General features: G+C 39.4%; 1 protein-coding gene across 2 annotated transcripts; it reads left to right on the top strand.

Moving 5' to 3' along the window:
* Positions 1-173: 173 nt before the first annotated feature.
* LOC127761172 (separase) lies at positions 174-14,479 on the top strand. 2 transcript variants are annotated; one of them, XM_052285420.1, is made up of 27 exons: positions 174-979; positions 1,069-1,246; positions 1,334-1,438; positions 1,869-2,003; positions 2,103-2,566; positions 2,762-2,868; positions 3,645-3,775; positions 3,860-4,159; positions 4,234-4,353; positions 4,464-4,685; positions 4,766-4,876; positions 4,984-5,130; positions 5,230-5,601; positions 5,688-5,777; positions 5,918-6,166; positions 6,461-6,584; positions 6,979-7,821; positions 8,414-8,657; positions 8,759-8,861; positions 9,041-9,232; positions 9,311-9,366; positions 9,820-10,049; positions 10,136-10,382; positions 10,528-10,921; positions 11,749-11,988; positions 12,495-12,582; positions 13,438-14,479. In XM_052285420.1, exons 1-27 carry the CDS (start codon positions 258-260, stop codon positions 13,944-13,946), a joined length of 6,723 nt encoding a protein of 2,240 aa, XP_052141380.1. In that variant the 5' UTR covers positions 174-257; the 3' UTR covers positions 13,947-14,479. The 2 variants fall into 2 exon arrangements, with proteins under 2 accessions (XP_052141380.1, XP_052141379.1); XM_052285419.1 differs by having other exon boundaries at positions 2,762-2,876; positions 3,650-3,775.
* The last annotated feature ends 48 nt before the right edge of the window (positions 14,480-14,527 follow it).

Below are 14,527 nucleotides of genomic sequence, written 5' to 3'. Positions count from 1 at the left end.
GAATTGAAGTGAGGCCCATATAGAGGTCATCAGAATAGGCCCACTGGCAGCCCACAAGATAATTTACCAGCCCATTAATCAAATCTTCCAGCGTACGCCTCCTCCTCGCCGGTCCCCACCGCCCTCTTTCCTCTGTCCAGCGCGCAGAGCTCCGAAATCCTCCTCCTTTCCCGCCCATCCCCGTCCCCGAAATCCCCAAATACGCGCACAAAAATTTCCCCACACGCGGCGCCGCAAGCGCAATCCGCACCACGGCAATGGAGGCCGCCGCCGCCGACCTCCTCGCCGCGCTCTCCTCCCCGTCCTCCCAATCCGGCCTGACCTCCCGCTTCGCCGCCTACCTCGAGCCCTTCTCCCCCTACCTACCCACGCTAAACCCTAGCGCCAAACCGCCGGCGAAGAGGACGGCGAAGCAGCGCAAGCAGCAGCCGCCGCCGCCGCCACCCGACGCGGCCACGGTCCGCCCGCTCGCTAAGCGGTTCCTCCCCTTCCTGTGCCGCGCGCTCCAGGTACTCCCGCCGCTACTCCGCCCCAACCCTAGCTCAGGCGACGCCGGGTGCACCGACGAGCTGCTCGACGTTTACGCCCTCCTCCTTGACTGCCTCGCGGTCATATCGGCGTGCCTCGCCGGGAAGCCCTACTCCGTGCTGCTCCAGCGCGGCCGATTCGTGTGCTGCCTCGAGTCGCGCGGACACTACGCACGCGCCGAGGCGGACGCTGCTGCCACTCTGGATTCGCTTCGGTCTGTGCTGTCAGTGCCGACGGCCTCAAAGTCTCGCCGTGCTGCGACTGCGAGTTTTGCTTCCCTCCTTCCTGATCCTGGCATCTCAGGGGAGGCTGGTGCGGACCCTGAAGTCACCATCCTCGCGATTGAGCTCACCGTGTGCTTTGCTAATTGTGCCAGCAAGTGCAAGGTGAAGGAAGCTGCCCCATACGAACGGGTTGTCAGCCTTGTTGACCAACTCCAGCCATGGCTTCGGTGAGATTGTGTGCTCAGCTAAGCTTTGCATTCAGTTTGATTAATAAAATAGGAAATGAGTGGTTTAAACTGTACTTCTGTGTGCGCAGGATTCTGGCTGAGGATGTCAGCAGGAAGTATCTGACACTGCTTGTGAATGCATTAAGTCGCTGTGCCATTCTCTTGGTTGCTGAATATTCAGTGTTCAATACCAACCTTGTGTGTGAATTCTGTCGTGCAACCTTGGGGGAGTGTATGAAGGCGCAAACTATTGAACGCTTGCCGGCAGTATGTATCACTACACAATTGATTACCCTCTCGAATTTGCTAAAAAACGTGGCTAGTCAATGATGTTACTATATTTTTATGGATCAGGTTGCTCGCAAGATTTGTTCATCTGTAGATGTGAGTTGGGGTGGGGGCACTCAGCTTTTGCTTGATGTCTTAAAGACCGTTGTTGGGTCTGCTGCATGTCTAAAGGTATTTTCATGCTTCCTTTGTTTTTATGCAGCTGGAAACCTCTTTCTAGTTTGTAGTTTCTCTTACATTTTAATTTGCTTAAACTGGTAACCATGAATGCCCCTTATATAGGACCATTTCCAGTGCTTGTTATTCCTTTATGTTAAATATCATCGAGGACCGATCGGTGCTGTTTCACTGTATCATTTTCCCCCTCTTTTGAGTAATGTAGTCATGTGCCATCTGATGGGCTAAGTGATAATGACTAGAAACAACTAGGTCATGGAGAGCAGATTTGTGGCGCACTCTGGCCTGATTTGTTTATTTGTAATGTGCAATGACACCTTCATCTGTCTATTCTTTCATTCCATAAAGAGCCAACAACCTGTTTTTCTGCCAAGGCATCTTTACCTGTGTAATGTTGTCATGTAAGTGATGCAATCTTTTTCAGGCTGACTTACCAAGGGCTGTAAATGGGCTTGTAGAATTTGTAGCATATTTTTCTCGAAGCTTTGTTTCTTCAAATTGGGATTTATCTGTTGGTGCTGCTGAGCTAATTTATGAACAAGGTGGTTATTTCTCTGAGGTACATGCTGTACTATTTTGTTAGCATCATTTAGTGTGAATGCATACCATCCCAATGCAAGCAGTGCTTTTGATTAATTCAATTACTTGCTGTGTGTAGGTTTCCTCAACCCCTGCAACTGCCTCAGTACTTATTCTTTATGCCATTGGATTATACTGTAGTGCTCAGCAAATTGAAAATGGAGAGCGGCCTCATAAATCCACAGATTTTCTTAATGATGAAAAGCATCTACAAACTTTAAAGAGTGCCCTTGCCACACTGGCACATCTTTTTTGTTTTGCCAATGGTAGATCCATTCCACTTGATACTATGGGTAAAGCTTCTAGTTCATCAATGCAGCCTGGGCATTCTAATAAGAAGAACAGTTTGTCTCACTCTGATGACCATATATCTTTTGTGGCATACCTGGATTCGCTAGAGTTTCTTTGCAAGATATTATCACAGTACGTGAATGCAGTTTGGAAGAACTTCTCTGAAGGAATAACACCCAATTATTCTATAAACATGACCTATATGTTAACAGCACTGCATCAGTTTATCAATTCCAGCATTGCAGCTTATAGGTAGGTTCATCAGAAATACACAGGCAGCATTTGTCAGCTCTACACTATGTTGCAAGTTATTTTCAATTATTGATATGTTCTTAGTCAATAGGGTTCCCACCTATGTTTATATGAGCAAATTTGCAAAACAGTTATGTTGATATAGATGAAACAAAAGGGATCCCTGATTCTGCGTGTTGAATTTTCTTGTGACAGCTGTACAGAAATGCCTGAAGGAGACAAGGATAAACAGCATGAACAACATGGAACCTTGCTGAGAGCCCTAGTTTCAGCAATGAAAGTTTCTTTTATTACCAATGAAGGTATCCAGGTACCCCATTCGCTTTTCCTGTATCTATCTTGGAGTTAATTCTTCGTTTGGTCACTTAATTACTGTTTGTGGTACGCATTGGTCCTTCAACTATTAAACTAGTCAAATCAATCCTCGAATTTCATTAATTAGCTCTTTTAGTCCTTGTGTGTATGTGGCATCACACATCTGTATGCTGAGTCAGCACCTAGGATCTCCAGCCAACCTAGAGTACATGAAATGACCAAACTTGCTCTCCATTAACTTTTTTTTAATTTCCATTGCTCATAGACCCAACAGAGCGTCTGTTGTGTTTGTGCATGATGCATAGAACCATGCAGTGAAATAATTAGAGGGTATTTCATTCGTTTCTCATAGTTCTTGTTGGGTAACCTTGGCTGCTGACCCAGAATATGGACGAGAATGGGCCAACTAATAAAGGTCATGTGCTAATATGACTTGTTTCTTAAGTTGGAGGACCGATTTGAGCAATGGGTGATGGTTGGGACCATGTGAAGTATTTACACATAGATTGAATCTGATTAATTTGAACGGACACCATTTATCACTGACACTATGTCTTTTGCAACTACAGTATGCCTTGTTTCAGCCTGTTGGTTTTTAATATTGATATCATTTTATTACATATAGAAACAGTTGACTTACAAGTAAATCTGTTTGTTGTTCTCCTATCCAAAGGACATTAGTGGAGTATTGCCTTTACATAGCCTGCTGTTTACTAATTAGAATTGCATCCTTATCACCTATTAATGTATCTTGCTTTCATAGTCCAGAAGAGCGTGTCCTTCATCAAATGTGCCATTTCAAGTACATGGATAAAACTTGATGAGATCAAATTTCTCATGTCCTCACTTGGTAACATCGGTGTGACGCTTTACAATATTGGACATTTGGATGAGGTACCATTCTGAGATGTTGATCCATTTACTTGAACATGCTTTTGAGTTTTAACCACAAATTCAAAACCATTTTCTCTATTTTAGGCACCAAAGGCTTTAGAGCTATGTTGTCAAACAGTATGGGTGTATGCCAGGCTTTCTTACCATAGACTATCAGCAAGCCAGGACGAACAGAGAATTATTGAGGATATACCGAAAGATACATTGAAGGACATCAGTATGGATGCGTTTGCTAAGATTACCAAGATGGTTGACATTCTCCATAGATGTGGAGTAAAAATAATACCTGATATTATTGTGAAGAACTTGTCTGAATTGCTGGCTAATGATAGCACATCCGAATTTTTGAACAGTTCATTAGTCCTCATCAAGTTGTGGGTTAAGGTACTGATCTGAAAAGAATTATTTTGCTACCAAGACCACTATTGATTTCATTTAATTGGTTATTCACACTACAGATAACACACAAAGATGCTAAGGATGATGAAAGTGTTGATAGTGCTCCCCTTCTGTACCACTCTCTTATGGGTTGTACACCTCCTTTGCCTACAAAGTTGGTAGGCTTAATTTTAGAGCAGGTACCATGTTATATTTTTATTGGTTAACAATAAATAATGCTGTATCTGAGAATCTGTCATGTTCTGTATTTGAAGCTAAATGGTTTTTGCACGTGCATTGATTTTCACAGGAATTATTGGCTTATGCATTAGTTGAATCTCGAGGCACTATGTTTTGTGTAGAAATGCAAAAGAGGATCACAAACATTCTGTTGAATAAAATATACTGTTCAAAGGAGTATTATTTTGAGAGATCGAGGGTCCTTGTTAGAAAGGCACGTGTGCTTCGTACATGTGGAGTGCAAAGTATAAGCAGCTGCCTTGAGTCTTTATCTGAAGCTATATCTTTACTGGTGAGTTTGGGTCTACTGTCCACTTATTTTATTTAGACATAAAAGGGAGATCTGACATTTGTTTTTTCTTCTCAAACCAGCGAGACATCCCACTGGATTCATCTCAAGGCAATGCACCTGCAATCCATCAATTAACTATTGCATACTGCCTGCATGCACATTGTGCGCAGGAAGCCAATCTTGGTGCGGAGGTAATTACAACAGATCCTAGATGTTTTAGCAAGTATATAAACAAAATAAATACTTCTGCCTTTTGCTTTTTCTGATCATGCTTGTTACATCGTTGTCATCTGAATAGGTAATCTTTGATAGCGCTCAGAATGTATTTGGCCTGTGGTCAAAGATCAAAACTTTTGGTTACTATTCTCCTGGTATGATATCTCAGCAGCCATCAGAAAATCTTGTACCACTTCTTTGTTCTTTGGTTGATTTGTTGGCAATGAAGGTAAGCAAGGTCATTATAGATTTTTCGACCTAGTTTGGATGAGATGCAATTGCTATCCTTTTAGCAACATAGTTATGTTCTTTTACTGTGACATATCAGGGCTGCTTTGAGCTTCAATTTGATCTGTGCAAGCTTATGATAATTATATGGAAGCAAGAAAACTTACCCCCTGAAAAGTTATTTTCCATGCTATTTACCAATGGGCGCCTCCATCATGCGTGTTGTCATCTCCCAATGGACCAACAATTTATTTCAATTGCAGAGCATCATCTTGATGTTGATTGCCATAGTACAGAATTTTGGAGAAACTGTTTTAAAGGAGACCATCCTTCTCTTTGTATGTTTCTCCAGAGATTGTGGCCTATTGATTCCTTTATTTCTACGACATGTGAACCTTCCTTTCGAAGGGAATTTGGTTTCGGTGGTAGTGTTCATGAGGTTGATAGTGTTGCATCATCTTTGGTTTCTGATGTAAGTTTTGTTATTTGCAGCACAATTGCATTGTAATTATGGCTGTTTTAGTTTTCTATTAACCATTGTGTACTGTGAATCTACAGGCTACTGTAAATGATCAATCAACCTTTCTAGCTGGCTATCTGTACTTTGATTTATCAGAAAGACTTTTATCAAGAGGAGAACTTTTCCAGGTAGTTGCACCGGTGCTCCAGTTTGAAACATCATGTCTTGGTGCAAGATCTTTATTTGTAGGAATCATTGCCAAATTGTTGTCTTGGTTGATATTTTAGATTTCTTGTGATATAAACATTTAGTAGTTCTGTTTTTGTAGGCCTTTTCATACGGAAAAGAGGCCTTGCATTTACGCAAGAAGCTCCTAAGAAAGAAATTCAAATTCAATTTTGGCAAGTTTACAAGTGGGGAAGCTCAATGTTCTGGAGGGCAAAACTCCGTTTCACTTGAAGCATGGGGATCAACAATAACTGAAATTTGGCCAGATTCTACCAGATCAACTGGAACAAGAGATTCTTTCCTTACTCCTTGGAATGTACTCCAGTGCTATCTTGATAGCATTTTGCAGGTAGAATAATGACATGGCGTAAAGGCCATTGCAATACTCTTTAATGATTGAAAAAATGGAACTGGTACACCACTGTAGTCAAATAAATGTGGGCCTATCTGTCATGTCAATGTGACATCCAACCTGCTGATGGGTGCCTACTGTGGTATGCAAATGGCTGTAGACATAATTTTTACAGTGCAACACACAAATTGTTGGCATTTGGCCAGCATTCTTAACTTCGGGAATGATGCTTCCTAAAATAAAAAGAAACTTTGTGCATGATGCTCACACTGTAATGCATTAACTATTCAGGTTGCTTTGCTGCATGAATTGATTGGTAATGGTGCCGAAGCAGAAGTTTTGTTACGAACAGGAAAGGATATATCACAATTTCAAGGATTGCCGGTTTTTGGTGTCCTTTTCGCATCAGCTTTAGGTATGTGTGTTTATATACTTCCTTATCAATTTTAGGTCTGTGCATATATATATATACTTTTACATCAGTGTTACGAAGATCAAAGAGGCACTATTACTTGTAATTTAGTTTTGGCACTTCATAAGTTATGAAAAGGACCTCTTGGGACTTCTCCAAAGATAGTACTACCTCCGTTTCAGGTTATAAGACTTTCTAACATTGCCCACATTCATATAAATGTTAATGAATAATGAATCTTGACACATATATATGTCTAGATTCATTATATATGAATGTGGGCAATGCTAGAAAGTCTTATAATATGAAACGGAGGAAGTATACAACAGTTGTACATATTGCTTTTGGTGGTTTTCGCGTCATTTGTCCTTCTGCCTCATGTTGCCTGATTTTTTAGGTCAAATATACCGCAAGAGACAGCAATGGGACACCGCAGAGGGCGAGCTTAAATATGCCAGGGATCTTCTTGCACAAAATGCTACATTCATTTCGTGCAAGCTCTGCAAGTTAACTCTGGATATATCACTTGATGTGCAAGCTGGAGATCTATTTTGGAGTCTATATGAGAAAGACTTTCAGAAACAGTCAGCAGGCAATTTGTCTAATGCTCTAGGCATGTATCAGTCTGCCCTGGATAAACTGAACGGCACCAAATTGGAATCTCCTGTTGACTCATATGATAAGCTTAAAACTACTTGCATTATCTGCAGCAAAGATGGGAAAGAACCATTAGCTGCAAATGATGGAGTGTTACCTTCATGTACTGTATGTGCAAATTTTAGTCAGGCTTCCGGTGATCACTCGAATGAGTTTACGGCATTAAAATTTCAGAAACATAAGGATTCTGAATGTTGTCCACCATTGGATGTTAAAGTTAAAAGGACAACCAGAAATTCATCACGTTTAGCTAAAGAACAGAATGTGGAAGCTCATGTAAAAACTAGGACGCGCTCTAGTAAGCGAACTGCTCATATGAAAGGTGAAAAGGCTTCAACTGAGCTACACTGTAAGAATGGCCTATCTTGCAGCGATAATCTGTCCACAGATACTTTGGTCCGTGGAAAAGCAAACTGTAACCTTGATGGCGTTGACCAGAGCATAGATTACACATGCAGTATATTTGGATGTTGGAATTGCCTTTTTGTGAATACACTCAACTCTGGGTCCATCCAGAATATTTTGCAATTCAGATGGGATTGTGTTTGGCATCACAACCATGTGTCTATCCTGTTAAAAATAGGTACTTTTCTCTATTTATGCTCCTTATTATGTGTGTTAAACAAATAAATTGCACACTTGAGGTAATAACATGTGCACAACTAAGGGCTTCACAATTTGCGCATAAATTACGTGTATGTTTTCAGGTTTTTGCTAGTTTATTTTCGATATATTTCATGTTTAATCATTTATTTACTATTATTTTTTAGTAACATGCTATAACATTCAAGAGGATACCTTTATTATGGAAGACCCATGGACCAGTCCAGTTTTTCAATTTTGTATACCTGGCTTTTGAGCAGTTCTCTGTTGAACAGCAGGAGTGCAGTTATTTCTGTGAAATGCTGTTGGTTTACACATATGAGATGGGAAATCCTCTTTTAGCTCCAAATGATATTCATATAAAGTTAAGTTTATTTATACATTCGAAGAGATTGTTACGGGTGAACATCAAATGATCTTTTGCTACTGTGAAATGCATTGAATCATGTGATGGTGACAGATATAGTCCTTTTGTTTAAGAAGTCTGATTGAATTTTATTCATTACTAAATTCCTATATAATATATTCATATAGTCTTTTTTTTTCTCACTTCTGAGTGTTGTATTTTACAGCAAAAGCCTTGGGTGCTCATGGAGGATTGCATGGAGCTCATAAAATTCATAATATCTATTGGCAGTGCATATCATTGTTGTACTTTAGATCCCTTCCTCAGGATTGTTATAGAACTTATGAGCATAATTTATTTGGACTAATCATGGATCAGAGCACTGGTGATTTTCTTATTTCAGAGAGGGCAGAAATATTATATAGTATGAGTTTGTTTTTGCTCAAGGGCTTCCTTTCAGAACAGTCAAGGTTATTTCATTGTCTTGCTATAGTATCAGTCACATATCCACATTGCAATTGTAGCGCTTCGTGAAACTTGTGTAAGTTGTTTTCATTTCATCTGTCTTCAGGGACATATGCTGCCGCTTCTGCAGTGTACAAATGTCTGATGTTGTTCCTTGGTTGCTGAAAGCTTTTGTGCTGTCCAGAGAGAATCCCTCACTTTTTCAGGAGGTCTGTGATTTCCTTTAGTCATGTTTCCATGCAGTATAATGTTTTAAATGCTCATTGCATATTCTTAATTTTATCATCTCTGAGTGCCTGCTGAGTTCAGGCTATAGTTTCCTTCCGTCTTCAAGTATATGTTTTACTGTTGATGGTTCTTGTGTTGAAATCCAACTCTCTTGGTTCAGGTTTGCAGGCTACTTGCATGTATATTCTTACTTGCAACGATTGATTCCACGGCTCAATTACCTTTATACTCCAGTGGATCTCTCTCTTTGAATCATTGGGCTGCATACTTTCATCAGAATTCTGTTGGAACCTATCTCGATTGCCAGTACTTTGCTGGCTTAAAATCATTACTCAGAAAAAATGACTCGAAGGTTTGTACGTAATTCACTGCTAAATCAACACATTCCTTTTCATGTACTATTTATCTTTAATTTTACACTGCATTTCAGGCCGCTCTTGAAGATTTTTCAAATGCGTCAGATGAGAGTCTCTCAAAGTTTTTCAGGTTCAAAATGTTTATGTAGTAAATTAGCCAAATCATTATTTGTCATTGTATAGGGGAAATATCATGTGAAAACAAGCTAAGTGTTGGAAACTCGTGAAAATCATATCTAAAAAGCTTTGTAAATTAATGAAAAAAATATTAGAGATAGGTGTACCTATGAAATACACTCACCAAATTCAAGTCCGAACTCAACTTCATTCGAGAGAAACAAAAATAACAAATTTCAGGTGAATAGTGTCCTGTTACTATTCACCCGAAATTTGTCCTTTTTTTTACTCCCAAATAAAGTTAAGTTTGAACTTGAGATTTGGTGAGAATGTATTTCATATCTACACCTATCTCTAGTAATTTTTCATGAATTTACAAAACTTTTAGGTATGATTTTCAAGAGTTTTACACTTAGCTCATTTTCACTGGATTTGTCCTCCATGGTCATATTTAAATTTCTCTCAGGTTTTCATCAGCGGACATAGGACATCTTGAGATACATATAAAAGAATTCTTCCATAAGCTTCCTGATGTACCAATTGTGTGCATTAGCATGCTTGAAGGTGATTTTGTGAATGTTCTTGGGGAAATTCTTCTTCTCCCTTCTTATTTTCCTGCTTGGATGATGCTTTCGAGGTTTGATTCAACAAACAAACCTATTACAATGCTTTTGCCAGTGGATGCTATTTCTGAAGGTTTGTTGATTCCATATTAAAATTGCATAGCTTACTCTTAGTATTTCTTTTGTGTTTTTTTTTCTCACATAGCTGTTGCTTGGCAGAAACCCAACATGAAGATTCCTGTACCAAAGAACTGGACAATCTAATGAGAGCCGCAGATAAGAATTGGCAGTGCCCTTGGGGCTACACTATAATAGACTACGTGGCTCCTACTTTTAGAAAGATACTTGAGGAGAACTTTATTTCCCTCTCTAGTGCAACCCTCACTCTGAATGATGGACAAGCAAACCATGTAAAGTGGTGGTCACATAGAATGAAGCTCAACAACCACCTTGATAAGATGCTGAAGTAAGATTTCTTATGTTATGGCAAAACTTGAAAATTGATTCCACAAGATGTATTCCTAAAAAAATGTTTGAATTTTCTGTTGTTGAGATGGATCATATTTTTAATAACTTTTTGGTTCTGGTATGTTATGTTCTTTTTTGAACAGAGACATGGAGGAATCATGGCTGGGGCCATGGAAATGCCTTCTCTTGGGGTATGATTTAACTGACCAACACATTGAGGAAGCTCTGACAAACCTGATTGCTGGTCTGGAATCAGAATTCAAATTTGAAGTAAATCCAGTGCTCATCAAGGTCATCCTTGGTGGTGCTATGTCAGTTGATGAAGTGCAGGACTGTGTTTCCCAACTTATATCGTATAAAGGATATTTTGGCCGAGGAGGGTGTTGTGGGAAAGACAGACTTAGAGCCTTATCTTCTTGCTGTATTGAGTTTGAAGCTCTGGAGACAGTCAAATGCTTAATAAAAAGTACAGTGAATGAGCTGACTGAACCAGTTGATAGAGATCCAGTAATTTTTGTTCTGGACACTAATGTGCAGGTGAGCAATAAGATGGCCAGATTGTGAACTATGTTTACTGTGTGGGTTAGTACATGTGCGTAGATATTTCTTCGAGTCCTTGAGATAGTGTTATGGATGTTTTCCTTGACTGTTCGGTCTAATGGTAGGAATAGATACTGTGGATTCGATATCATTTGTCTCAAGCCTGTGTTGGTCCAGGTCTGTGGTTGTATTTAATATGAATATGAATATTAAACATAACCACAAATATCTTAAAACTGTCGCAACAGCTTGGCACTTACGGTTGTTGAATTTACTGCATCCTTTGTTGATTAAAAAAAGAATAAATTTCAGAAAACGCCATGCTTTATGGTTGGAGTTGTACAAAACCTTAGGAACTATTACTAGCATAGCTCCATAGCCCTGGATATTATGGTCCTAAAGTTTCACAAAATCCCACCCCTATACATGCAGAGCATATGTTTACTTATTTTTTAAAAAATATGGAGTGTCTATGCTTTTTTTTTAATTATTGACTTCTTGATTAAGGTGATTGGTTTAACTCTTCACTAATTTGAATAATATTTTTTCAGATATGCTAAAATTAATAGAGATTTGAATGAAGTTGGGGATTTATGAAACCTTTAGACAAAAAACTGTGGTTATGTGAATCATAATACGTGTGGTTTTCTGCAGCTTTAACTATAAAACATGGCATTCTCTGAAATTTACTCTAAAAAAATAATTGCCTCTGCTTTTTTTTTTCAATTTCAATCAGCAGTCCCTGTGACTGTGAGGCTGTGATGTATGTTCCTATCATTTATGATATCTTCATTAACCTCTTTTGTTTAAAATGATTAATGCAGATGCTTCCTTGGGAAAACTTGCCTGCACTAAGGAATCAAGAAATTTATCGCATGCCATCAATTGGAAGTGTCTTTCTAGCTTTGACTAGAAGTAATAATTATTGGAAAGATGCCCGTGTTATAGCTCCTCCTTTTCCTGTCATTGACCCTTTCAACGCATTTTATCTGTTGAATCCTAGTGGAGACCTGAGCAGTACACAAGAAGAATTTGATCAGATGTTTAAGAACTACGAATGGAAGGTAACATTGATTTGACAACAATTTAGAAATGATAAAACAACAGTCCTTGTTCTAACAACCATTTCTCAGTGCTAAATTTGTGAAAAATAATTGCTTCCACCAACTGTGGAAATGCTCTTGTTGGGAGATGAGAAATGGTTATATTCTGGCATCTCAATGTGCTTGTAAACATGTGTTTGCCATACCAAAAGTGGTTATATTTACTGCTCCTTTCACTTTAGAAATATAAATGGCTGCAAAATCTTGTCTACCTGTAGGCTAGCACTAGATACCTCTAGCTCAGCTTGTCTGCTTATTGCTACTGTTGGTTGCAACTAAATTTAATAAATTGCATCAATCAACTACAGCGTCTAACATATGTCATAGAGATAACAGGACATGAACCCTTAGGGCTTTTGCAGGCTTGCTGGAGCATTTATGTTGCATGTTAAAGCATGAATTTGGATGCCTATATAGTGCACCAACATACGGTTGTGATTTGTGAATGTTGCAACGATTGTATGCAGGGAAAGGCTGGGTATGCTCCAACAGCTGAAGAGCTGGTGTTGGCCTTGAGGAATCATGATCTTTTCCTTTATTTTGGTCATGGAAGTGGTAAGCCCTATAGATATAAAGATTGTAGTCATCATTTTGCTGGATCTATATATTAACGTTTTCTCCCATTCATGTTAAACCCTGATGCCTTCGGTCCTCAGAATTAAGTCTAGTAGGGTAATACTCCATCCATTTCAAAATATAAGCACTTCTAGAGTTTTTCACGGGAATTAAGAAGAGGTGAAACTAAATGAGGGATGGTTGTCATCGATTAAGATGAGAAAATATGTAGAGAAATTAAATGAAAGATGGTTGTGATTGATTGAGATAAGAAAGTAGGTGGAGAAGTTTTTGCATTTCGGGATAAAATTTTGAACGCTAGAAGTTATATTTTGGGATGGAGGGAGTACCATAGTTAAGTTATTTGCTGAACCTGTTTTCTTTTTCCTGATTGCTGCAACAGCGATACATTAAGGATTGCTATTTTCAACGGGTGATAACATGACCTAAATTGTTGATTGGTCTATTATGGCCACCTGGGTGAAATTTCTTTAGATGAATACTCAAACCCAGCTTTTATATAAAAATAACTAAAGCTTGAACCGCTAATTCATTAGATGGTGCCCTTGAGTCAACTACACAAACCGGCCACATGTGATAGCAGAGTGGGTTATGTGTCAATTGGAACAAGAACAACTGCTTCTAGGGGGCCCAGTGCCAATGGATGCTTTGAAGTTTTCAATTGTATTTATTATCTATTGATTGGACTGTTAGGAATATGAACTAACCTAGTGATCATGAGTATCTTTGTTCTTACTGGGCACTGTTCTGGTAGCCTTTGACTAATACAGAGAACAGCCATTTTCATTTATTAGAACTAACAGTTATTTTCTAACTGGTCTTGAAATGTTGCAGGAACTCAGTATGTCTCTGGAAAGGAAATTGAGAAATTAGATAATTGCTCAGCTGCTCTTCTTATGGGTTGCAGTAGTGGAACATTGCGTTGCAAAGGGTGTTATGCTCCTCAAGGAGCCCCTTTATCATATTTATCTGCTGGTTCTCCAGCTGTTATCGCAAATCTCTGGGATGTGTCAGATAAGGATATTGATCGATTCAGCAAAGCATTGCTCGGTTCATGGTTGCAAGAGAATTTTGTAGCGGCCAAAAATTGCTCGAAGTGTTGCCAGCTAACACGAGAATTTGAATCCATGACCATTGCTGTGGAGGGTAATGGCAGGCCGAGGCGAAGAGGCACACGAGGGAAGAAGTCCGAACGAATGAATAACTGTAGTAAGCGTTGCACTTGTGGCAACAGGCGAGTAGCTTCATATTTAAGTGAAGCTAGGCGTGCTTGCAGGCTTCCTCTTATGATCGGTGGATCTCCCGTTTGCTACGGTGTGCCTACCATCATTAGGAAAAAGTAACTGCCCTGTGCTCAAGTGGGAGATTTTGGGTGTCCAATGCGCCTCCTGGTTCTGGGCATTGAGCAATCGATGACGTGATGGTGTATGGCGTTTGACAGAAGTGAGCATTCTTGGCACCGCATTGCACGAGCTCGCATGTGCTTGTGATGTTTGTGATATTCATTCGCCATCTGGGAATGTAGATCAGGCAAGATGGTGTGAATTGGCAGATGCCTTCGATCGACGGTTTACTAGAAGATCTGTTGTGGAAATGCTCATCGACCGTCGTGAAGAGATACAAATCTTTCTTCTTGCAAGTATATACAAGTAAATGATTATATTAATATATGCTCTGTAGAATGTAGTTATGAACAAAATTGTAATGTTATGTTACGGGAAATCATTTAGAGCATGTATGTTGATGTCATAAAGTGTAGGGCACTTCAACGATGAAGTGTCGAACTCAATGATAATGTATTCTACAGTTTCTATGTTTGGTTGAAACATGAGCTCAGGTCATTGTAAGATCTTACTGCTTCTTATGTTGTAATATCGTCAGTCAACACCTCCGGTTTAGCAAATGTACAAATCTATGTTTAGTC

This window comes from Oryza glaberrima, chromosome 2 (assembly GCF_000147395.1).
Source record: "Oryza glaberrima chromosome 2, OglaRS2, whole genome shotgun sequence".
Lineage (NCBI taxonomy): Eukaryota > Viridiplantae > Streptophyta > Magnoliopsida > Poales > Poaceae > Oryza > Oryza glaberrima.
The sequence above is the reverse complement of the archived record's forward strand: the minus strand, read 5'-3'. Positions and strand labels throughout refer to the sequence as shown.

Bases quoted from the DNA above. Each gene is read 5' to 3' on its own strand.
- LOC127761172 (XM_052285419.1), top strand. From the start codon at position 258: ATGGAGGCCGCCGCCGCCGACCTCCTCGCCGCGCTCTCCTCCCCGTCC. The intron at 8,658-8,758 runs GTTATTTCATTG...ATCTGTCTTCAG, and splicing joins TTCCTTTCAGAACAGTCAAG to GGACATATGCTGCCGCTTCT. The intron at 10,383-10,527 runs GTAAGATTTCTT...TTTTTTGAACAG, and splicing joins CACCTTGATAAGATGCTGAA to AGACATGGAGGAATCATGGC.